The following is a 26,810-nucleotide window of genomic DNA, read 5'->3' on the forward strand; positions in this document are numbered from 1 at the left end:
TATTATAACAAAATAACCATAAAAGTACAAAAATAAAATTACAAATATAAAAATTACTGTCATTGACACCACATAAAGAAAAATCCACATAAGTTCAGATCACAATTGATTTTCGTAATTTAAAAACATTTTTAAGAAATGAGGAAATAAATACAAGTGTTAAAATACTATCCAATTTCTGTACAGCTAAAAAGGCAGGGCGACAGCGATTAATTTCCATGATCTTTAGCAAAGGAACAACATACATTCGTCTGGGTCTTATATAAAACTTACAAAAGAAAAGTATATGCATATCAGATTGGACTGATAAATCATCACAGGGACATTTGATCAAAATTTTTGACCAATCATTCATAGCTGGAAAGCTGAGTGATCTAAATAATAAGTTAAATCTGAACCGTATTAACAAAAATCTTTCATAGTCACTCATCAATAACTTAAGATACGGCTGTAAATACTTACAAAAAACGATTTGCTCGTGAGCTGCCACCGTGGGTTTCTTAATCTCATTTCTAATTCTAGTCTCATGCAAGTAGGTCATACATCTTTCTTTTAGACATTTCCTAGATATATTGCATAGAGTAGATGGTTCTGTATAGTAATTCCCCATGCCTAATAGCGTGAAAAAATGCTTAATGTAGTTCAACCATCTAATTTTTCCACACTTCTCTAAACCCTTCGCATTTTCCATAATCATTCGATTCAGACCAGACTCATCCGCAGTCCATATTCTATGCCATAGTAGAACTGGTGCAGTTTTTATTGTATCTTCCAAGTATGGCTCCCCAAGTTCTACATGGCAAACATATGTCGAGACACTCTGTGGGACCGCTAGGAGATATTTCATAAAATTATTTTCGACCACTTGTAGGGTACTAACATTTGCATGCCCCCACAGGCCCGCCCCATAAGTAACAATAGCTACGCAAGTCGCTTTATATACAGTCAACATATCTTTAATTGGCTTCCTCCCTATTTTATGACTAAAATTTTTCAATGCCATAATAGATTTACAGTACAACTATTTCCTAGTCTTAATTGTATTGTTCCATAGGCCTGTACTATCAATTAAAACCCCTAAATGGGGAAATGTTAAAATATCCTCTACTGGGGTAGATCCAATATGAACAAAGGCAGGGTTTCGCATGAGCCAAAACATGGAGATCAAAGCTCAATTGTTTCCAAGGCAGGGAAAACAAAACCACATTGTTCCAGGGTATGATGTCCGGCCCCGAGTAAGGCAAGTTAACATGGAAGCCAGGCAGTGACTGCGGCGGCTTCCCCTGTCCTCTCCGTTTCACCTACGAAGGCCCAGCGGGAAAGGATTTCCTGTCGGACCACTGTGACAACAACGTGCACGTGCACCCGGCTGTACATTCTGCAGATTACCTTTGTAACGCCTTATGGGATCCCAGGACACCTCTGCATGATGGCCTGTTCAAACCCCACCACCTCACATTTACTGTTAATACATATAATTAATTTTGATAAACTCATTAAAGTTTATTGAATGCTACCAAATATTCTGTCCATCCTATTCCAACAAGAATACGTGCATATGTTGCGAAGTAATTGAGGAAGAATGAGACACAGCAGAGGTCGGCATCCACCAATTCATGATGAGCCCGTGAGGGCCTGAGAGAAAGGAAACTACTCTGAGCTAAAACAACAAACCCGACGAAAACAGAAACCCCCTTATCAAGTCAGCTTTGGCGACAGCCGTTGGGAGTATTGTAGGCTGCAAGCACAAACAAGCATTGGCATAGCCAATAGGTCTCGCCTTTGGGATTTTATAAGTGTTTAGCCATGCAACAGTTAATGTTGCAACAAGGATATTGTGCTGGATAACTAAACACTTATAAGGTCCCAAAGGCGAGACCTATTGGCTATGCCAATGCTGGTTTCCCTATGACATGGATATAAAGTCTTGATGGTAGGAATGTTTTAAAGGGTATTCACGGGCTGTTTTTAAATGTATGATATTTTATTTGTTTTATGTACTTTTATGGTCTATTCTAACAGTGCCGAAATAAAGTTTCTTTGACTTGACTTTGATCATTAGCACAGGAAGTGACCAGACATCATAAATTCAGCTTCTCTGCAACTAGTATTCATAACTCGCCTTGCAACAAGTATGGCAGCACTGCCCATATAGAGCACTGGAAAAGAAAGAATTATGTGCTTTTGAGCCTAGGATGACTTGGGGTGATTAACCCGACATTTAAAGATTCATGGCCTGTCGGCCATGTTGGAACAGGAGCCACTAGGTTCCATGCAAAAGCAGTAAAGCAATTCTCCCACTGCGTTTCTTTTTCTATTTCTGTGACCGATAACGGATTATGACGGCCATTCACAATGTTCCTATCCACCCTGCTAATAAACATATTCCATAGTTCATCCGCCCTCCCCTCAACAGCTTGTGTCCCCTTTGTTGCCCAGAGAGAAGTGGAGTCACTGGGTTGTAGTGCAATATCCACCACAGTTGCACATACCGCACTGCAAGAGGGAGCGGTGTATGATTGGTGGGGGCTGCTCCATACAAATACCCTGTCAGGCTGTTGCAGTTCAGACATTTGCAGCGCAGCGCCTTCTTACAAGTGCGTTTCGCACAGGCCCAACCCTTCACTGAACCAAAATGAAGAGAGACTGCAATGTGAGCTACCTGCTGCACGACTGAATTTGCAGCATGTGTGCCTGCAGGTAACACTACTCAGTGAAAAACTCACTGTACCCTTGTTCACTGTAGGCAGGAAAGCAGTCATGCTCTTGATGGGACCAGAACAAAAGCATTGCATACAGACTGAGGTGTGCTTTGTGCGTGTGGTTGCGAAGGGCGGAAAAAAGATTTGGAATGCATTTGTTGCAGTAGTGGCCAGTGTCAGAGGAGGGTGGCCGGAGGAGGGGAATGGGGGGGTGCCGGAGGGGGTCTGAGGAGTCCACCGGTCTTCTGCTCCACTCGTGGCTCCACTACAGGCACAGGCTCTCAGACGCCTCTGCGGTCAGTCCTGAAGCTGCTTTCATACTCGAAGGCAGCTTCGGTATTGGCCCGAGCGTCGATGATTTGCGCTCCCAGGGAGACTGGGAGCCTGTGCTTGCTGTCTCCAACCCAGCGACACAGCTGGGTTGAGGACAGCTTCAATGCGCATGACGGTTTGGCCGGATGTCACAGGCCTGTCAAACAGTGAGGCGCGCTGATAACAATGCATACCACTCCCCGTGTGTCCCGGTTATCTCCCTGGCCCAAGACTCAAGGAAACATAATAAAACAATAAAAACTCCTAGTTTATTATTATTATTATTTTTTTACAAACTGCTCGAAGGGGGTGGCACCGCTGATTTGTTGGAGTTGCTACTGATAACTGGTGCTACATGAAAGTGCCTAGTCAGGCATGTACGCACACCAAAACTGTGTAGTTGACACATTTACTCGGTGTGGTGATGGAGACCGGGGGTCAGAGACTCATGCAGTACAGGAAGTTGTTGGTGCAAGGGTTACAGAGATACATTATACTCGCATGAGCTCCCACTACTGACTCTTTATGTTGCCCATTATTTCACGTTTGGTTACGGAATGTAAAACAGCATGCCTGCAGAAGGAATTAAAAACTGATTTGAGGGGTGCAACAAGAGGATTGAGAATAGATCTCACTGTGATATAAACCATTTCTGCACACAAAGCATTGGCTTGTGGAGAGGGGGACAAACAGATAAGAAAACTACCCCCACTAGCAAATCTCAATTTTGCAAATATATAAAATACTGAAATTCACAAATATAAAACTGCTGGCAACAACAGAGGCCTGACACACAGCAAAGGTTCTGTCGAATAGTAGTGAAAGCAAGCAACTTACTGCCTGTCCATCTGGAGAATCAAAAGTCAGGAACTCCACTTCCGAGTCCTCCTCCAATGGGCGGTCAAGATCATACAATGTCCCATTGACGCGTGCTGCTACTGCACTCTCAGCCAGGTAACGGCTGCGTGGAAAGACCAACAAGTAGCATCAGCAAACCACAGATTGCTTAACCAATACTTACACATAGGCTTCCAATGAAAATGCAATAGGAAAAATCGGATTCACAGCCATTGAAGACTTGAGCTCTGTGGGACACATATTCATAAAAAATTGTTTTCACCAGGTTCGCAATTTCTTTAGAGGAAACACTCTGAAGAAGGGTGCAGAACTACTAACTGTAGCTGGTAGGCATCAAATATCCCAGTACTTTAAGCCCTCCACCAAATTCAAAGAGAATCAAAACATTCCCACACCTGCACATAACGCTAATGAAGTGATACATACATGGAGAGGTTAACCAGAAAATCATGTACCTCTAATTGGATGTGTTAATAGCCTTGGAAATGGCTGGGTGGGATGATTTTTGTGATTACTGTACAAGTCTGTGTTGACGGCGACCGAGGCTCTAGAGAGGAGGGCTTACCACCATCTATTCGGCTACGGTCGCATCGAACCGCAACGTAAGCTCCTATTTCCAAACGAGCTTATCTGGGGTGGCTTCTCACTTGCTTACAACTGTCAGCAGAAGATCAGACAAGCAAAGATTTAAAATATAGGTAAGCACATAAGTGCAAACCTGCGCTGAATGCCATAGTGATTTGCATGCTCTTCACATTTGCAGGAGAAAGTGGCAAAAGTGCTGTCGATAGAAGTAGAATTTAATATGCATGCAGCTGCGCAGTTTAGATGTGTGTATATGAGTGAGTGTGTGTATATATATATATATATATATATATATATATATATATATATATATATATATATATATAACAAAAATCCGCAAAAGCAGGCGGCAGAAAAAAAGATGGGCAAACAAAGACACAAAACTCCATCCAATATTCCAACCTTCATCACTCTCGAATTAACTCTGGATCAGTGAAATAATGAGCTCTGAAGAAATCCTTCTCATTTATGTGACATCCGTCTAAATAATACATGACAGAAAATAAATACTCATGGCCAACATTTTTAACCTCTCAACAGACTTCTATCTGGTTAAGATCTATAATTACATTTCAAGGCAACTGTAATGTTCATAGCACACACATGATTAGAAGTACTTTTTTTAAGCCCAAAATCACAGTTTAGGTAGTAAAATACTCCTATGTCAAATCCTTATTTAGACTCACAAAATGGTACCTAGTGCTTTATAATTTCCAAATTGAAGGGTTGAAAAGCTCTAAAATCAAAAGGAATATATCAGGGACACAGCTCGCATGTTGTCTTACACAAAATCACCCAAGTAAAAATCAAAGGCAGTTTTCAAATATGTTTTGCTTTAACACGAAGTATACCTTTGAGGCTGGTAGCAAGGATCAATTAGATCAGCTATTAGGATTCACAGAAGATACATGGCTAAGGGTGAGCATTTCTGGGTGAAACCTGGGAATGTGCATTTTACAAGGGGTCTAAAAACATGAAGACCTGTTCTTTGCAAGCATACTCATCATTCATGGAACATTCTGCTGATCCAAGGCAGACTCAGCCGTCACCCATGTTAACTCAGAATTCTTCAAAAATATCTAAGATGGTCACTTTTTATCTGGTGTAGGCCCTTGAAAAGGAATACTCTTCAGGCTTACGTGTCTAGATTGGCTGATCTTTAAGTATGGGAAGGAATCACTTCTTGAAGACACATCATCCATGGCTTACCTTTTACTGCCCACAATTTTGTGCTATATAAAACGAGCATCTGTTTTTTACTGACCTGGTCTGTAGGGCAACCTGATATGGCGTAGTTTGCCAAGAACGCCCGTCCACCTCCGTCCTGTCTGGCAATGAAATTCTAATTGCCTGACTCTCTTGCAGTCTTTCCAGGAGTAGAGTCTGGTGCTTCTCTTTCAGTCTCTCAAAGACATTCAGTCTGTGTTCAATATGCGTAGAAAGAGGCTTGGTCTGCAAAACAACCACAAAAAGTACTTAGCATCACAGAGGGTATGGAGTGTAGAATATTAATGCAAAACATTTTAATAAAAAAAGGAACCTATAAAGAGAGCAGGGCCACCGAAATTGCGTGATTCTGTGGCTGCAGCCTTTCCTGATTATGTATTTACCACACTTACCACATAATACGGCTGGCGGGGAGGCTCTACTGGCTCCGCCTGCTAAAAACTTATACCAACGGCCCCACATATACTGGGTTGTCTGCTCGAATTACCTCAGACTTGCTGTCTTTTTTAGTTCAGATGTTCTGACATATATTTCATTACTGTCAAGGAAATCAAAGAGGTTCTGACAAGGAAAATGCAGAATTTACCTCCACAATGTGGGGAGTGGAAATTCCCAGAATGTCATGGAAAAATTATTTCTATGCTTAAAAAAACACACAAACACGCTCTTTGGGAGTTTGTGTATGAAAAACAAAAAAACTTGCTGTACAAGCATACTGAATATGGCGCCAGCATACCAAATCTACAGTGACTTGAGTAGAGCTACCATAGAGATGGCGTTCCTTTGAAAGCAAAGAGATCGCCGACATGCTGCCGACGTTCTCTGAAAATGGCTGGCTGTAGTCTGCCATGGTAGCAGAGTTTATTCCTCAGATGGCCTCATGGAACAGAGGTACTGCCAACTAGGGGAAACAACATTTACAACGCAGTCATTACATCGCACTACCTTTACAACGCAGTCATTATAACGCAGCCATTACATAGCATGTCACTACAACGCATACCATTACAACGCATGTCATTACAACGCATAGTTTTTACACTTACACTATCCAACACTTACCCTACTGTTGCACTCACTGGAGTGGGAATAGTAATTTTTACCCCTACACTATCCAACACTTACTCTACTGTTGCACTAACTGGAGTGGGAATAGTAATGTTTACACCTACACTGTCCAACACTTACCTTAAATGCAATGTAATGGTATGCGTTGTTATGGTATGCGTTGTAATGGTATAATACGATGTAATGGAATGCGCTGTAAATGTAGTTTCTAAAAATGCGTTGTGATGGCATGCAATGTAAAATCATGCGTAGTAATGGATGTTGCGATGTAAAAACTGCATCGTAAAGGCATGCGTTGTAAATGTTTGCGTTGTAACGTCATACATTCCCAACTAGAGTCTATTCAATGGTTCTTCGTCGTAAAAAAAAAAAAAAGCCTTTGCAATGCAATAGGTCTCACATTTACGAGAGTTTGAGCTATTGGCATTGTAAATGACAATGCCTTTTATTTATGTGTTGTTTTTAAAACCGATAAATAAAAGGCATTGTCATTTACAATGCAAATAGCTTAAACTCACAAATGTGAGACCTATTGCATTGCAAATACCAGTGCCCATGCTATATATTTTTTTTTTTAAACCGTTAGGAGAGAGAAGCTAAGAGGCTGCAATTAAAGCCTATGAGTAACAACACACATAACAGGGGGTGCCGCCATGAAAGGTTACAAAATGAGAAAAGGTGGTACTAAGGAGGGACTACTAAGCCTATTAACCAATGAACAGCCACAGTTTACAGTGGACAATGACACAAGCCAATGAAAAATATGGGCGGAGAGTGGGCAGAGCTTCAAGTCCATACCTGAATACAGCATGCCTCGCAGAGCAGCGCATGAGCTGCCCAGGCTTGACCTAAAAATAATGCTCTTACTTGCAGAGAAGACATTTTGGATTAAGGGTAAATAACTGCATTGGCATAAAGACTTTATGCCAAAAAGAGCACATTGCCAGGCTGGTGACAGATAAGTGAAGGTCACTGCATTTCCAGCAGCGGTCTCATTTGGACAGTTTTCGTTTCCATAAATTAAGTGGGAGTAAGTGCAACCTCCTCAGGATCTTTTTGCTGGAACAATCAGATTAGTCCAGACATGATCAAGCGAAAGACATGCAGCAATTGCCCCCGTGTCCTTGGGTATATCAGTTCTAATTCCTCTATCCAGTATGGATGGTTGCACACAAGTCCACTCCTGCTCCCAACAATACAGGATCTCACAGAGGCTTGAGTCTAATCGTGATTCCTCACTAGTAAGTCAATCACAGTAACCCGGATAGAAAATGGAGTACAAAATATTAAGAGCTGATTGTATACAATTAAGAGGTGTCCCACGAGTAACTACATCCAATCTATTTAAAGTGAATCGTAACACCACCATGTATATTTGCCTAACGGCACTCATTCTTCCTCCATTCAAAGTCATCAGTGCAAATGATTTCTTTTGTTTATTGAAAAAAGATGGTTCCAGAGACATGCCTCTTCCTTTTCATCTAGTAATAATGGTACAAACTTCCTTATCAGATGCATTGTGGCTAAGATATCACCAGGAACAGAACAGGATGTCTTCATCGAATGATATGCACTTTATCAAGTTAACTCTACTCGCAGATACCTTGAGTAACATTTCCCACCTACTAAATTAATTTGTAGTTTGTAACAGGGGGAAATCTACAGCGGTTGAAAATATAATCCTCAAGTCTAAATACACTACCATCATTCAGTCTACCCAGATATACTTGCAGCACTATCTTTTTCCTTTTTCTGAGTACAGGTCTCAAAATGGATGCTGTGCTTGCATTTTCATCCTATCTGAAGACTAATCCTTCCTTTCTCCAGGACTCACTGTAAGTGTGCGGACTACACTCTTTATAAGATGCAGAGGGGATTTATTAACATGACCAAAGATCTCAAGTTAGCACTACAAATGTATCTCTCAATCATTGCATGGTCAATGGTCTGGTGGCTTCAAAGGACCTGGGTGATGAGGCTGCAAGCGCCTTTCTGAAGGCACTTTCCACCTCTAATTCTGTTTCTGATACCCTTGTACAGCTGGTATATATGAGTGAAATGAGCAGACCTTCGGGGAAGATACAACCGGCCCGCTGGAGGGTGCTTTTACATCCTTGGCACTTAGGGGAAAGTAATAGAATCTCTCCTCTGCTCCACTCTCCCACTTCTACATGCAAGCAAGCATTCAAGATAGAGCCCTGTGGAGGGTCGGAGGACTTGCATGCACTCATGAAACACACATGGGAAAAGCTACAGTGAAGCTGGCGAGGAAGAGATGCCTCTCAACGGCTCACGGGCCAGTTTTCAAGGATGTAGGCTGTGCGTTCAACAGATCTCCTGTAAAGATGCCACGGTTGGAGTTAGGGAGGACCATGTTGATGAGGATCTGAATCAAACAGGAAGAATGAGGTGCAAATAAGGCTTCATCTGAGTCTCTGCTCCATGGAGCAGCAAACACAGTGATAAACAGGTGAAAGATGATGCATACCATCATGGGCAACAAAGATACTGAAGGGAAGAGTAGCTCCTAGTAATGCTACAGAATGCTGAATGAAGAGATATTTGATATTTGCACCTAGGAGAGTGACACAACTGACCATCTATGAAATGAGGCGATCGCTCACTACATGCAAGCAAGAGGATCACTCGGAGTAACAATTTTAAATAAAGATCTGTAAGAACAGTCAGTCGATCACATACATGAATGGCTATAGGGGAAGAGAGAGTAGAAGGTTATTGGTCTGGGGGAAGGGCGTACAAACTGAAAGTGGGAGCTAGATAGGATGGAGGAATGGAAGTCAGCAATGGACTTTTAAAAACTGAAACTGTGAGGTAATTGGGAGGGTCAATATTAACTACTAACCAGCTGAAGAGATTCTTAATTTATTGCACTTCAAACAAATCAGAGTATTTTCATCTCCCAGGCTTACTATAGGAAGCAGTGACATGTATGTCATGGTGAGGTGCATTTTCTGACTCAACCAGAACAGCAGCAACAACAGCAGCTACAAATCTGCCCTCAGATGCTAATATCAGCAAATCAGAGCCACCAAACGCTCTGCGCTGACTGATCACATCGAAAACAGCACCAATAGTGCCAAGGAAATGTTTGCCACAGTGGAAAACTTCACGTCTCGGCAGCAAGCTACACCAGCAGATACACCTCTCAGGACCTATGCGCCCAGCTGTCCCTATTCTTCAGCAAAAAGATCACAAGCATCTACGATGCCCCAACCAGACTCTTCAACACTCGCAGCCCTTCAACCCATCTCTACCAACACTCAGAGGACCATTCTCGACCACCAATCAAACAAGCATTGGCATAGCCAATAGGTCTCGCCTTTTGGACCTTATAAGTGGTTAGTTCCAAATAATAATGCCGTCATCTGAGCAGGTTTGCTTCCGAAAGACAAAAGAAACAACATTCTAAAAACCCGAGCTTAGGCAAACAAAGTAAAAAGTGTGTTTATAAACTAAAAATACTGCGTGTGGTTGCAAATATCAGCTGCGCGACTCTGCTTCAAAAAGCCAACAAACACAAAGTAAACAGTGTGTTTATAAACTAAAAATACCGCGTGTAGTTGCAAACATCAGCTGTGCGAGTCTGCTTCGAAAAGCTAACAAACACAACACTACACATCATTCATCTGAAGTGCGCCTTAGAGAACAGTTGGCACCTTGAGAAAAGACACGTGTAACGGGACACTGGGGCTCGTGGGTCACCAGACTATAGGAACTAAATTAAAGAAGACCTGATGGCAGCAGCGTATGCTCCCTCCCTTCACAGGCCCCTCGACCCCCACGAAAAATACACACCGGCTCCTCTCACAAGGAAATTTAGTTTCGCAGGTGAGCAGATCCACGACCTGCGATAAGAACTAGCAGGAGGAGGAAATACGTTTGTGGGAACAAAATCACCCAAACAAAAGATGTTCTTCAAACTCGCTGGTTGATACCGGTGCACCTGTAACACAAGCAGATTCGCGTTTACGTGAGGAACACCAAACAGGAAACAAAAAAGTATTTGTACTATATAAAATGTTCAGTGAATTAAATACCAGGAATTGTATTAAATATTTTCATTAAACATGCTCAAATTAATTCAATAGCGCTATAACTAAAAGATAAATATAAGATATAGTTCAAAACAAATAAACACTTACAGTAAATGTACGGAAGCGCTTAAAATGTAACAGTTTCTTTGTGTAGTGCGAGCTGTGAAAGGAAACGCCTCGAGGTGCCCTGCTCACGTTTTCTTGGCCAATTAAGGACAAGAGTTACGCAGCGGTCACTGCTCAGATAACAAGCAAAAGTGAAAGCACGTGACCCAGGAGGGATACAGCTGCCACCCTGCGAGCCGCTGCTCGCTCCAGAGAGCAAAACGCCATGGGAGTGAACATTTGCAAAAGAGGTGGGACATGCGCCCGCCTTTAGCCATTTGCAGCCGCCTATTTCAAATTGACACAGCCAACAGCCAACCAAATGCGTGGGGGGAGTCAGACCCACACAGAAAAGTTTTGAGTGATTACATGAAGTCTCCCATACAGAAGCGCATGCGTGCTGCACTAGGCTCGACCTAAAAACTGCAACAGCCATGCAGTCCATACACTCTGGAGCATCCTTGGACCCCTGCGCTAACCACGCATTCATCAAAGGAGCTGGCCCCATCAGCGCAACCCTCATCCTGTTACTGAAAGACTCAATCATCACAGCCAACTTCCCGGATGCCTGGAAACACGGCACTCTGCACCCTATTCTCAAAAAACGACCAAACGGGAAGACGCTAGCAAACTACCAGCCTATTTCCCTGCTACCCTACTCAGCAAAAGACATAGAAAAGATGATAAACAGATGCCTAGCCACCCACCTCACTGACAACCACCTCCTCAACACCACTCAATTGGAAATCCGGTTCATCCACAGTACAAAGACCGTCCTCGCCCCTGTGCGGACGACATTTAGGATGATCATAGACAGAGGTGTCACTGATGCCCTCATGATACTGGATCTTTCCACAGTTTTTGAAACAGTCTCCCACCTCTATTTAAAGGACTGTACAAGGCTGGCATCAAAGGTCCCACACTTCACTGGATTTGCTTCTTCCTGACAAGCCGCACCCAGTTGGTTAGCCTGGCCACATTCACCTCCGACTCCATCAACCTCATCTGCGAAGTGCCATAGAGATCCTCCGCCCCACTACGTTTAATGACAACATGACCCCACTTGTCAGCATCATCTGGACTGTTGGAATCAACATCATATCCTATGCAGAAGACACCCAGATCATACTCTACTCCGGCGAGATACCAAACAGCAGGACCAATTTCTCAACCCACATGAACAAAGTCGCTAGATGGATGAAAACCAACTGCGTCAAGCTCAACACAGACAAGACATAAGTAGTAGTCTCGGCAAAGACACCTCGCTCTGGCGCTCCACCAAGTGGCCTGCCAAACTCGGACACACAACCCTCCTGGCAACCCACGCAAAGAACAGTGGGAAAAGAATCAACAACCAACTCACGATGACAAGTGAACATAGTCCATGTTTCCTGCTTCTGTGCACTCAAGATGCTCACATGGTTCGCACCAAAACTCCCAGAAAATGATTCCCAGTTTGGATTCAGGGAACATCATGTGATGGAAACAGCTCTAATATCGGCCACTGATTATATCAGGCGCTCAGTGGATGAAGGACAGGGGGTGGTTCTGATTCTCCTGAACTTGTCAGCAGCATTTGATACCATTTCACCTACTCTGCTGCAGGACAGACTCCGGAGTCTAGGTATCTCGCAACAAGCACTAGCCCTCCTGTCCTCATTTCTAACAGGGAGATCCCAAAGGGTGAAACTACAATCTTTCTATTCAGAATCCTATACTCTGCATTGTGCAGTTCAGCAGGGATCATCTTTGAGCCCTACTCTCTTTAATCTGTATGTGGCACCCGTGGCAACTGTGATCCATTCATTTGGACTGGAGGTGGTGTCATATGCAGATGATACACAAATCATGGTCACTTTCCCCAAAGGTCCTTGTTCAACATTAGATAATATCCTTGGATGTATGACTCAAGTGGCAGAATGGATGTCTGCTAACTTTTTGAAGCTCAATGGGGAGAACACTGAAGTGATAATATTTGGATCAGACTCATTCAAGTGGAATAGTAACTGCTGGCCTCAATTCTTAGGTGGCTGTCCTGTCCCAAGCAAGAAGGGTAAGAAACTTGGAATCCTGATGGATTTGCAACTCAATTTTGACATCCAAATTAACCGTACTATCTAGACATGCACCTCGATCATAAGGATGTTAAAAAAACGTTTTCCTCTCATCCCACGATCAGCACAAATACAGGTGGCACTGGCCTTGGTAATGTCCAGGCTTGATAATCATATGCACTATATCTGGCTGCCAGTAAGACTTTGCAGTATAAACTCCAAGTACTACAGAACGCACTGGCAAGACTCATTCTGGACATTCCCAGGAAACAATCCGCCAGGAAGGGACTAGAATCCCTTCACTCGCTCCCGATTGAAAAGCGTATTAGTTTCAAGGCACTTTGCATGGTTCACAAATCACTGCATTCTCACTACCCATCAAGATTAAAGACTATGTTCAATTGGCACTCCCCTACCAGACCCTTGCATTTTTCGCTCCAAATGCAATTGGTCGTACCAAGAACCAAAAAGAATATGGGGGGGGACAGAGAATTCTCGGTGGCAGCGAGCAGGCTTTGGAACTCCCTTCCCCTCGCTCTCAGGTCTATACCACTTCTGCTCCTTTTTAGAAAGGCTCTTAAGACCTGGCTTTTCTCACGCTAGTATCTATCTGGATCTTCTTCTTCGTTCTCAACCTGCTTTCTGGATGGCTGGTCTCCAGCGCCTTGATGCCTTAGGGTGATGGTTGCGCTTTACAAATCTCAAAATCAAACTGTCACCCAAGCCCTCATTTCCAGCAAGTTAGAAAACAACAACACAATATGCTGGAATCAATGATCAACTGACCAACGGACTCCAAAACAAATAAAACTCAGTGGCAAGGCTCACCATCAACCTCCCACCCCCACACTCATAGACCCTGCTACTCAAAAAGTTCCACTGGCTCACAAACGAGCACTCTCCAACCATATTTGTCTGTACTTTTTATGGGTGTCTTTGACATGCAAAACAAAGTTTTGGGGATTGATCTCCTCACGCACATATACAAAGCCTCACACAACATTAGCCCCATGTACCTCAACAACTGCGTAAACCTACACATACCTACCAGACATCTCCGCTCAGCACGACTCCTACCCACATACTCAAAACCAGATCCGGTGGTCGTGCCTTGTCCTACCTCGCTCCTAAAGCATGGAACAAACTGCCACTGCACACCAGATCTTCCTCCTCAGTTCGTAAATTCTACAAGAAATCAAAGACTTGGCTCTTCATCTAGGCTCGACCCTAGCTCGTCCCATCCAGCTCCCGCTGCAGCGCTAGGATATGCTTTTGGTTGAGTTGAGCACTATACAAATACACATAACAATCTAGGTAGTACCTGAAGAGGGCCCTTGTGTGAGCAGTGCATAAGGTGGGTCTGATTTTACAACCTTGAAATCGTGAGTACATAAACCGGCCCTTGATTATCCAGTAATTGTGTAAGCTGTGCAACCAATGATTGAAAGAATTTTAGGTTTTGGACTTTTCACTACAGTGTCTTTGAGGCATAAATCTTAATTCACTGCTTACTGGCCCTCCATTTAACTGTTCGGTAATCAACAAGTTATCCTTGGTTTAAGGAGAAATATGCTTATGGCAAACAGAGCTCTAAAGGCCTATCAAATACCTCACTCGATCCTCTCCCCATGTTGCAGGTAAATCTGCCAAACAAGGTAATCCTGCAAGTTTTTAATTTCTTACTGGAAATACATGCTGCTCACAAAAGGCCAACAGGATCACAACATTGCTGCTGTGTCTCAGAGCAGAAGAGTTTTTATTTGCTGTTGGTTCTAGGCACAAAGAGAAATGCTGCAACTCCTGATGCTGTTATTAGTGTAGTTAAATGGTTAAACAAGATGTACACCTCTATTGAATCTTTGAACATAGCATCCAGTGGAATTCAGCTTCAGTAGAGGACAGAGTCCTTTGCAGCTCTTACCCCCGCAATTTGGTGGAGGAAGTGTTCATTAAACAAAAATTCTATATGTTTCTGGCTTCATTTGTGAAAAGCTGTTCTCGTGCACACAGGTAGCTATAAGAGGTGAGTGGGATATTGCTGCATACAGTTGTAGTTCATTACATTTTCCAATAGTTCGGTGAATATATCTGTATCTCATCACCCTTTCTAGTCTAATAGGCAAAATTAGTATCAGAAGCCATACATGGAGCACAATGTATGGGTCCACGCAGGATGTAAACTACTAAACGTACCTGGGAATTTCTTACGTATGCTGTTTTGTATACAGGCACCACTATAAATTTCCCAGCGATGAAGCTACACTCTATCGATAGAAGAGGTTGTACAATTGAATCTCATCCTCTTTTTAGATATGCTTGTGGATTAATCCTCAGGTAATAGTTTTAGAGAAGCGTCTTAGTTTTAGTGGCTGATGCTAAAACGATCCCGTGGCTCACATTAATTGAATCAAATATTTGGGTCAATCCAGAGGGCATTTGTTCAATATCTTAGAATCCTCAAAGAGGTTTTTTTCTCAGCAAAGTAGATTGTACAAGATTGTGCTTATTACTTACTGAGCCACACAAGACAACTACTTAGCAACAAATATTGAGGAGCTTTTGCCTTACATTTGGAAATTCAGTAGTTCTTTACATTGAGTGGCTGGACGAGGTATCCCCAATTTCTTTTAAATAAGCTTTCGGGAGAAAATGGCTTGTTTCCTATATCAAAAACAAGCGTTTGCAATAAAATAGGTCTCGCATTAGTGAAATGTGGAGCTATTGGGGTTGCAAATGATAATCTTTTTTATTTTATTTTTCTTTAAAAAATCCCAGCAGTAGCAGAAGTAAGAAAAGCAAATGCACGAAGCAAGGAAAGGGTGCAGTACCACAGGCTGCTACTAGGTGTCCTTGTTTCTTATGACTCAACGTGAATAAAATCGACCCGGTGCGTTTTGGGCAAATTGCCCACAGTCAGGGGTAACTAAAAATAAAAAGAACAAATCAAAACCAGCAGTAACTACCCCCTAATCAAATCAACATACTGGGACAATTAAAAAAAAAAAATACATATGTAACATGAAAATATGCGAGGTTCAATGAAAACGACCCTTCAGTAAGTGCATTCAGTAAATAAAAACAAACATGAAAACAATACACACTGGGTTTAAACCATGGACTAAACATGTTCTATACCAAAACACGCTGCAACAAGAATATGCTCGGATTGTACGTGAAAACACCACTACGTGCAGGTAAAAACGAAAACGTGAACATTTAAATCTTTATCCGAAGTGCACCAGTGACAGAAAAACGAAAAAGACTAAATTAATCTAAACTTTACCTGCAGCAAGTGCCACAGCTTTCCAATCCGTTAGTGAATGTCCTGTTTAACAAGCACAAGTGCATCGGGTACTCCTAAATTATATCATGTGATAACCATACCAGGTAACCCAACATCCCCAGTAGCATGAAAAGCGACAAAATACTACAATGGTATCGTGCAACTACTGTAACACAATGATACAAACAAACCTGAATAAAAGTGAAACGTGCATGTGACCAACTAAAACTGTGATATTGTGACCCAAAACATGCACAAACACAAATGGTGCGTAAATACTAACGAAAATAAACATAAATAAATGCATGAAGTTGTTAAAACATTAGGAATTATTTGAATATGGTGCACTTTGGATAAAGATTTAAAAGTTCACATTTTCGATTTCAGTTGCACATAGTGGTGTTTTCACATACGCTCCAAGCATATTCTTGTTCTGTCGTATTTTGGTATAGAGCATTTTAGTCCATGTTTTAAACACAGTGTGTATTATTTTCATAAATGTGTTTTCATTTTATTTCGTTTAAAGCAAAAGAGTGGCATGCTGTAATTGTAACAAAAGTAAATAAATAGAGAGAAAAAAAAAAAAAGAAGAGTGCAGCTGCCGCATTTTTTTCTATTTATTTACTTTTGCAGCAATCACGTCATGCCGCGCTTTAACCTCAAATGTTTAAAGCTAAAGCGTGGCGTGGCACGATTGCTACAAAAGAAAATAAATGGGGAAAAAATGCTGTGCGCCCCCACATAATGCGAGACCTATTGTATTGCAAATGCTTGCTTTGGTACGTGATTTGCCCAGATTCACAGGATGTTGAGCTGATGCCGGGTATAGGACCCTGTTCCACAGTTCCATTCTGGACAGCTCTAAACGTAAAGCCACGTCTCCCCCGCGCTTACAAGCAGCACACCGTGCATTTAATAATATAAATAAGTCATATTTCGGTTTATTCGCCTAGCTTCTTTTCCGGTAAAGAGAACTGCTACCAGAGGCTTCCAGTGTAGACACCCCAGCTGCTTGCAAGGATGAAAGAGCCCTGCAGCCTGAGCCGTGCGGGTGGAGGAAGAGGGAACTAGTGGCCACTTTGAGGCATGGCTGTTACTATGTACCAACCCAATAGGCTCACTGTATATATATTTTTTCTATTTATTAACTCTTGTAGCATCATTAAATGCTGCTTTGTTGGCACTTCTCCTTAACAACTCTTTTTATCAACCTTATTTTTGTTCTGTGAAATAAATGGGATTTGCTGTGATTTTTTCATCGTATATATTTTTTATTGACTGGGAATGCCAAAAAAACTTGATTGAAAAAGATTAGTCTTACTTTTGAATTTATCTGCATGGGCATTATATCTTTTTTATTTTGAATAGTGATTAAATTATCTTTTGTTACTCCCTTACATGTCATGAAATGAATGGCCTCTTTTATCTGACTGCTTTTATTCACTGCTGAACCCTCCTTCCGCTAGGTTAGGGTGACCAGATTCTCAAAACAAAAAACGGGGACAGGTCATAGACATAGAAGTAGGACTATGGTTTGCAGTAACCATCGACATAAAAGTAGGACTATTTGACAGCTGTCATAGACATAGAAAAAGGACTACAATTACAGCTCCCTCCACAGACCGAGATGAAGCATTACAGACAACAAATCCGCGGTCTTTTATTGGCAACCCTCTCCTTCACACAGCAGCATTAGTACTTTTTATTACATTTACACTTTTAAGGACTATAGCATATATTTGCCAAAAATCAATAAAACATCACAGGCTAGCAAACGCCAGATTTAATAGCTTTATCAATGCTCGTTTCTATAGCTGCACGTCAGCACCACATAAAGTACAACTCACCAATGTTGCTTAGTTGCTCATGACAGAAAAGCATGGGAGGTAAACTGCGGAATGCTAAATTGCCAAATGGCAGCCATGGACCAATGTACAAAAAAAAACTTCTCTCCAGGTATTACTGCCTTAGGGTCTTAAGGGTGGCAAAGTTTGGCCGACCACACTGTCCTCCCACATTTGCGTAGTTACTGCTGAGATGTCATGTTACCTTACTGGGATATGTATAGTGCACTCTAGCCACTGGTATCATCTCATAGTGCAATAGTGTGAAGACCTGAGCAAAAAGCTCGAGCAGCGCTGCTCGCCTCTCCCACAGGCGTTAACCCTGCTCCTTTAAGTCCTTTCCAGCTAAACAGTTTGCCGTGATCTGAAAGGTCAGTCAAAAGGTCAAGTCATAGCTTTGATATGGAAAACACAAAGCATGCATCAATTGGTTATGAATAAAACATGCAATGAGCAATGCATTAATCCTTGCACGGTATACATAAGAGCTACTGAAAAGTTTGTATGACTATGAATACAAGCTACAGGATGAAGAAATATTGTTTTATCCAAAGAAGAAACTTTGGCTGGCACGATGACGTAGGTGGCGCTGCGTGTAAAATGTCTCTCTTCAAAGGATTTCCCTTCTTGCTACAGCGCTCACCTCAGTGCCGACACATGCCGTAAACAGTGCAAAGAGAGCATGCGCGCGCATGCTCAACCGGAACAATGAAAAACAGGGACATTTCTGTGTTTAACGGGGACACTGTTTGAAAACAGGGACATTTGAGTCACTTGGAGAAAAGTGTCGGGACACGGGGACACTTCCCCAAAAACGGGGACCGTCCTGGGAAAACGGGGACGTCTGGTCACCCTACGCTAGGTTGACTGAATTTGATTTACACCAGGAGTCAGCCCAGTCACTGTCAATTTCCAATATATATACACGAGCCCCCCGGCAAATATTCTAATACAGACAATTACCAAAATTGGTTCTTCATGTGTGTGGATGATAACCTGCTTGTAATGTGAATCTCATGACTCACCCCTAGATGAACGTCTTCCCTCAGTTAAATCTCAGGGGCTTAAAGGCCACCTCAAGCTGACACCCGCAAAGACTGATGGTGTTGATTACCACTTTTTACTCACCTCACTGAGACATGAACCTCTAGCTTTCTGCAGTGGGAACCTGTCTCACTTAGGTCGAGGTAATGAAAAACCTAGGTACTGTGCTGGACCACAACCTCACCATGGAAAAACTGAAAATGTTGGGCCAAAATCTGTTTATGCTTCTCCAAACTCCTAAGGTGTATTTTTCCTTTTTCTGCCATTTGGCACTGAAGAAACTAGCACCATCTTCCAAACTCCATTAGATTATGGTGATAGCATTTACCAAGGCACCCCCAAAAGCCAGCTAATCTGCTAAAGCAAGTCCATAAGCCTAGAGCAAAATGTTCCTTGGCTTACTATGCAAGTCTGAACGAGATACTTGTCCCCTGGCCACATTTCGTTCTTCCTTATCCAAACTGAAGTGGTTTTTACAACACTTTGCATATTGCATAAATTGTTCATCAATGTCAGTAAATACTTTATATAACAAGAATACAAATGGGAAAAATGTTCAGTACTCACTTGTAAGTCTGGAAAGGCTCTCTGTTGATGGCTCTTCTGATCCTTTTTCGCATGTTCAGTGTGAAAATGTATCACTTTAGGACTCTGCAAAAATTGGCAGAAAGAATGCTGTTAGTTACAATAAACATATTGATGAGTTTGTGTTAGCTCTTGCAGAACATTCTATCCTGGCCTAATCGTGCAAAGACTTTGGAATTGGGGAGTGAAATGCTAGAGTAATACCAGGATCCCTGATTCGAGATTACGGTTATCAGGAGTTGGGAGTTGAGTTCTACCTGAAGTGGCTGTAAAGAGACAAGCTTGCACAATATTACAAACCCCAATCAATAAATACATAGCAAATTCCCTGGGGGCCAAAAATCATAGCTATATTTAATAGTTACCGGAAACTGACCGATGCATTTTAAATCTGAGAATGAATACAGTATTAAAGGAAGAAGGTAGGAATACCAGATTGCGTAAAATAAAGCAACAACAGTCCTTGAGACGAATATGGGAAAAATGGAAAACATTTTGATCAATTATTGAATTTTGTTAGTTCGGTAGTAGGGAGGGAGCAGTGGAAATTCTATGAGGCAAAAAGAGCAAAGACCAGATTAAATTGATTCTCCAGAGCTCCTAGCATGGATGTTGTTCACTAAACACAAGCAGAGAACCAACTGGAAACCTCTTCAGACTGCTGAAGCTACATAGACCAACCCATTAGCCAATGAAAAAACAGTAAAACCTACTACATATAGCACGTGGCTTTGACCCAAGCCTCTTCATCAACCCACCAATAGTGTCTAGGAATAACATACAAAATAGAGAGGCACCATCTTTTCGGTCTCTTTCTTTGTACTTTTATTATTCTATCTATATTGATTTTTCTTGGGATGTTACTCTGATTGCGCTTTGAGCGCTGTATTTCTGGTTGCTTATTACGTTTTCACTTCAGGTCTTGGTACTGCATGCCTGTTCCGTAGCGCGATCACTTGTCCGTTTCTCTTTCCCTTTCGGGTATGTGTTGCGCCTTGGTTTTCCCTTGTTTTTCCCCATTCCTTGCTTTTATTTTCCTTTCATTGTCCGGCGCTTTCGCGCAGCCACAGATCGGGAGTGAGATCACGTGTTTAGCCCAATTGGGCTACACACGCGCATCTCTGGGAAAGCTTGCCGGGGCTTCTTTCTCTTGACCTCTGCAGCTTTCCGAAGTATACGCTGGTGCCACCTCTGCCTGGGCTGCAATAATAGGGGATGCTCCAATTGACGTCCTGACCCACTGAGCTGGGCTGTAATAATTCAGATTTCAGGTTCTCTTAACCCCTTCCCTCTTGTGTACCTCTGGAAGACCCTTGCTCCCCACTGGGGATTTTGATTGTGGGGATTTCCCCTCCAGTGACCATGTTTGATTATGAGGCATTTGATTAGGGCCTTGATCCTATGGCTCAAAAATAAATGAAGATGAGGATTATTATATTACGAGGGCCTAGAAGAAGTTATAGATAAATCAGTCCAGAAGTCTCTTGGTAAATAAAGCCTTTAGCTCAGCGATACAGCCTATTTCACAACGTCTTGATGAGCTTGCAGGCCTCCCTTCCGTCCCCTCTCCCTCGATTGGTCCTTCCCTCCCCCTTTCTACCCCCCTCTTTCAGAACCCTCTTGACCTCATTCTGATAACCTTACTAAAATGCCCAAACGGGCGTTGAAGGATCACGCTTACAGTGCAAGGATTCGTCCAGACCCCCCAACCCCCTGTGCACTCCCCCACTGCTGACACAGATACCGACTCCTCTTCTTCTCACAAGTCCCACGAACATAAAAGCTCTAAGAAACGCAAGCGTTCCGACACCCCATGCCTTCACTCCACTCCGTTCATGTTTGACCCTTCAGATATTTCAACCCCAGGTCCTCCGATTGGACCCCTGCTCCTGCGGTTGCTGACTATATGCAACAATTTCTCCGCAGAAGCTTAGAGAAAGAAGGACAATCCTGGCTCAAGTCCAAATGCCCTAGGCCGGATCTCCCTCGCAAAGCTGCCCTCACTCCTGACAGACTCCACAATGTTGACTTTCCACAAAATGTCCAACAAAGATCCAAAGAAAGATCTCGCTATTGCCCTTCTGGCTTGTCAGGACTAACTTCTTGATGTCTACAGCTCCTTGGCTAAGATCCTGGAACTGTCCCTCCATGCGCAGGATTCTGGTGCCCCCAGTCACACCGAAGTTCTGGCTCGGTGGACACAAAAAGCGATTTATCTCCTGGGTAACGCCAACTGTGCTATGGCTTCAGAGCACCGCAGATCAGCACTGCTGCGGATTGACCATTAAACGGTCGAGCTGGCATCTGCTGGGCCATGCTCCCTGGCTGGGGGGCAGTTGTTTGGGGATCAATTTGTAAAAGACATTGCCAAATTTGTGAATACCTTAACATCTCTTGATAAATCACAATCCTCCTTGAAAAGTGTGTTCAATCCTCTTTTTGGCCGGGCCGTTGCGGCAGAGGACGCTCGACTAGTCGCTTCAACCAACAAGGTCCTCCAAAAGATTTTAAGCCAAGATGCAGAGGCTATGGTCAAGACCCAGCCCAAGCAGGCTTCTATCCCACCAGGTCCAGGGGATACCGAGGTTGTTTTAACAGAGCCGTCAACAGGTGTGATCGCACCTCCGACAACCAGTCGACAGGTAATGAGTCCTTCTCTCCCGACTCTTCCTCTGGGGTGAGGTTACGCCATTTTCTTCACAACTGGGACAAGATATCATTGGATTGTTGAGTGCTAGCTACAGTTCAGGGCTATCCCATAGAACTGTCTCACAGTCCTGTCCAGAGTCCAGCCCTCTCTTATCCCTCCTCTCATTTTTCCCAGCAAGACATGTCTTTTATAGATTCCGAAATTCTAGAACTTTTGAAAAAACATGCCATTGCCCTAACATCCCCATCCACATCCACCACATCCACAAGGTTTCTGCAGCAATATGTTTTCTATTCAGAAGAAGGGTGGAGGTCAGAGACTGGTTCTCAACCTAAGAGAATTCAACTCTCTTGTAGTTTATAGCCACTTCAAGATGGAGGGTATTCTTCTGCTGAGAGATCTGCTTCTGGGCAGAGATTGGATGGTACGTCTTGATCTCAAAGATGCCTATCTGTTGGTTCTGATTTTTCCCTCTCACAGACGACATCCACAATGCCGCTGAAGAGGTCAGTGGTACGAGTACCGGTCCCTTCCCTTCAGCCTCTTGTCAGCTCCCTGGGTGTTCAAACTCCTTAATCCGGTGGTGATTCACCTTATGGAGATGTGGGTTTGCATGATCGTCTATCTAGACAACATGATTCTTTTAGCACAGGACAAAAATCAACTGCTGACGCAACTGACATGGGCAGTGTCTCTACTCCAGGAGCTGGGGTTTGTCATCAACTTCAAAAAATCTATGATGATACTTTTGCAACAGATAGACAAGATGCAGAGATTTTTCTACCGGCAGCTGATAGTCGTCCAAAGAAATGCGACTTCACATAAACTCCTTGGAGCTCTTAGCAGGCTCCCTCACCATAAGGTCTCTGAGTCAAGAGCAATTGCTGCATCCTCCTACGGATAGACAATGTTTCAACCGTTCGCTATATCAATCGATTGGGGGGACCGGATCCCGCCGTCTGGCGAACATAGCCCAGGAAATCGGCACTTTTGCATTTCCCAGAAGACAACAGTTCTGGAGGAATTCCTTTCGGGCAAGGATAACCGGGTGTTGGATTGGAATTGCAGGTTTATTAATTTTTCCAGAAGGTTTTTCGTGTCTTATTTCAAAAAGGACAAAGACTATGTCCCAGTCCATTGACTATCCAGCTTTTCCCCACCATGCAAATTTGTTTGTGGTTATGATCCAGTAAGGGTGAGATTGGATTAATTTCTTACTTTGGTTTTGATGCCCCGTATGCAGGCAAAACGGAAGCAGCTGAGGGTTGCTGTTCTCTGCGGACTTCGTCCAAGGCTCTGTTTGGAGTACTGGAGAGCTCCTTTTCACATTGGAAGGCAATGTTCTGGGCTTTGGTGACTCTCCGTTGAATCCCAGTTTGAGCTGTTCTTCCATTCCTTTTTATGGACAAGGATCTCTTATTTGTTGGGCAGTGTTTTTTCACAAAGAAAAAGGCAAAGAAGATGATCCCTCATAGTGGTGGGCTGATGAAGAGGCGTGGTTCAAAGCCTCATGGGATATGTAGTAAGTTTTATTGTTTTTTCATTGACTGCTGCGTTTTCAGTAATAAAGATTGAGAAGAAGAATCTCGCCTCCGTGTCCTTAATGGAATCTAAAATTCTTGCGGCAAATGCTAGAAAATGTTCTATCCACAGAGTTGTGCAGACGGAGAGTCTCCTCACCTCTGCCTGCAGTGCGCATTGCGGCCAGCAGCTAACCTAGAAATAGACAGACAAATGAGATCAAGCAGCCACCAGGACGTGTGAATTGAACAGACTCCCAGGCCATTATTCCTTGCATAAATTAGCTCCTTTGTCATCCCTGTGCTGCACTTTCTAGTAGCACCATGTTCCAAGTAGAGGTTGTAGTTGCCAGCTCTACCCCAGTCCCAAAGAGGAATAAATAAGTATTGTGAGTTTTAATGCAATCCTGTGGCTGGGAGGAAAGCATACCAGAACAGTACCATTGCCACTGACCACAGCATATTCAGCGTCTGTGAAAAAGGAGATTAGGCAAGGTAACTACTAGGGAACAAAAATTATTTCTAGTCCATCGTTAAGTCAGTAAGTGAAAAGAAAACAGTGGTTCTGCAATGAACAAAGGTTAAGATGAGTACACTGATGACTTGGAAGAGGTCCTGGGTGATGAGGGCTTGTTACGTGGACACGCTGCAGTTAATTAAATAAGGCGGCTGTTGAAATAGTAGGTTGCTAATTGGAAGATCATCTGCATCTCTAGTGAGTACATTGAGGTTTAGAGATGGTGAGATCATCTAGGGCTCTAGACTCAAGGCCATGGCTAGGGATAGAACTAGAAATGTTTTTGCAGGGAGGAGGTTGGAAAGCTATGAACTCATTTAAAAACAAGCAACTAGCACAGATTTGTGGTGTATATCCTGCGCTTATCTTCCTGTTGTCTGGAGGGATGTAGTGGCCTGGGAGTGGCGAGGGCTTACGAGTATGCTGGCGACGATGTTCAAAACTTAAATAAGAAAACTGATATTGATTAAGTGGTATCCAGCGAAGGATGGCATTGAGATGAAGGAAACCAGAAATGAGCCGCAAGGGTTGAAGCCCTGTTTTTTTAATGGAGACAGGAACCAAATGATTTCAATCATTAAGTGGATGAACAGTTAGCCGAAGGCATGCAGTACAGGAACGCCACCTATAGTCCCTTATATGGGCTTGGAGCAAGTTTAAGAGGCAGTAAGGAGACACATATTTGGTTTTACTGCCATGAGTGTGTAAGAAAAGCCAAGAGTAGTGGTACTGGAATAAAAGTAGGAACCAATGAAAAAGCCTCAGAGCATGCCTAATGGCAGTGTGTACGTTGAGTGAGTTGAGCACCAGGTCATAAAGTAGGATAGTTCATCAATGTATGAACAGATAAAAGTGAGTAGCCCTAGTGATAATCAAGGCAGTCATACTTTTCTGGAGTGGTCATGTGAATTGCCCTTCTATATAAGTAGTATAAGACAGCCAAATTCAACAGCTCATCAGCGTATTCGAAAGACTCAGTATGCATGGGATGAAAATGAAGGCATCAGGCATAGGCAACGCAACCCGACTGTAAAGATCACTGTTCACACATTGTCAAATGCATTGACTTAATTTATTAACGAAATACAGGGACAAATATCCCATTGGTGGATTTCTTAACAACACACAACCCACCAGCAACATCAGCTCAGCCAGTCTCCTACGTAGCACCCCATGTGACACCTGCCTAAATGTTTTCAAGCATTGAACAACCTGACATCATACACTGCTTCACTTATCATTGCCAGGAAGTTAATACCTACAGTGCAGGCATGTCATTCACAGGGCAACCATGCACTACAGGGCCTCCGCAGAGGATCAATAAATGGACAATGTTCATAGCTGCCTAGCCTCGACCTAAAAATGTAGTTGAGGTTTCCTTATACAAAACATCTATCTCGATGAGTAGTTACTGCTGTTGAATTTCTGGGACATTTAATTACACAAAAACATTACTTTCTGTAATTTGTTCATGCGACATAACTGCGATGTAACTCACCAAGTATCACCTCTAAAGTACTTAAATGTCAGACTCTGAAAAATTGCAAAGGTGGAAATGGCATACAGTGTAGGCAATTGAAAACCAGACAGCCAGAAGCATAGAAAATTTAAGCACACGCACCCTGCTGGTGATGCACCTACAGATCGGCTCCTGAACCCAGAGAGCTCTCCGGACCAGGGCTGAAAAGTGCATTCTCCGCTCTCTTCGGTACACTACATGCCGGGACTCCGAGTCAGAGCCATCAAGGAAGGACTACCAATTTAGTGACGATAGACGGGCTGCTTTTTTGCCCGGGAAGGTGTCTCATCCCGGGCTGCCGCACACGACGGGGGGGGGGGGCTGAAGCCCTTTGAGTTCAATGGGTGTTGCGCGCCTGCTCAGAGCCATCAAGGAAGGACTACCAATTTAGTGACGATAGACGAGGGACTATGAGCCGCAGTGGGCAGAGAAGAAGGACCACTCACTTTGTAATTAAAACCAAAATGGGACTACATTAGTCGATTAAAAGTATCACGTGAAACAACTTTTAAAGGACAGTATATGCCACTGGTGGTAGCATGGGCAAAACAACCGAAAGACAATATCTCGTCGTGTCTCTGGCGGCCTTGCTATTGTGAAGGGTGCCAAGAAACACGGTAGCCTTATCTGTAGAAACATTTCAACCAAGTGTTTGATACAGATAACAATCAAAGCACGCTCTACAGAGGGTTGGACGCAGCATTAGGAAGGCATGTATAATACTTTGCGTGCTTTCTTGCCACTCTCACAAAATCAGTACCCTCTTCCAAAATGGCGGCACGAATGACTGGCACGTCGCAGCTGTGCGAATGGATTACCCGCATCCACCCAATTAGCTTATTAATACCTGTCAACGAATCACTCGGAGCCTGACGTTTGACG

General features: G+C 43.0%; 1 protein-coding gene across 1 annotated transcript in view; it reads right to left on the reverse strand.

Moving 5' to 3' along the window:
* The window catches only part of TARS2 (threonyl-tRNA synthetase 2, mitochondrial), a 171,321-nt gene extending 145,001 nt beyond the window's left edge, over positions 1–26,320 (reverse strand). Inside the window, exons 1-4 of the mRNA XM_085638536.1 lie at positions 26,031–26,320; positions 19,705–19,788; positions 5,722–5,909; positions 3,852–3,975 (exon numbers count right to left, since the gene is read on the reverse strand). Of these exons, the coding sequence (XP_085494662.1) occupies positions 3,852–3,975; positions 5,722–5,909; positions 19,705–19,788; positions 26,031–26,102 (468 nt within the window). The 5' untranslated portion in view covers positions 26,103–26,320. The remainder of the gene's footprint in view (positions 1–3,851; positions 3,976–5,721; positions 5,910–19,704; positions 19,789–26,030) is intronic.
* Positions 26,321–26,810: the final 490 nt, after the last annotated feature.

The sequence above is a fragment of the Triturus cristatus genome, chromosome 12, assembly GCF_964204655.1.
Source record: "Triturus cristatus chromosome 12, aTriCri1.1, whole genome shotgun sequence".
NCBI lineage: Eukaryota > Metazoa > Chordata > Amphibia > Caudata > Salamandridae > Triturus > Triturus cristatus.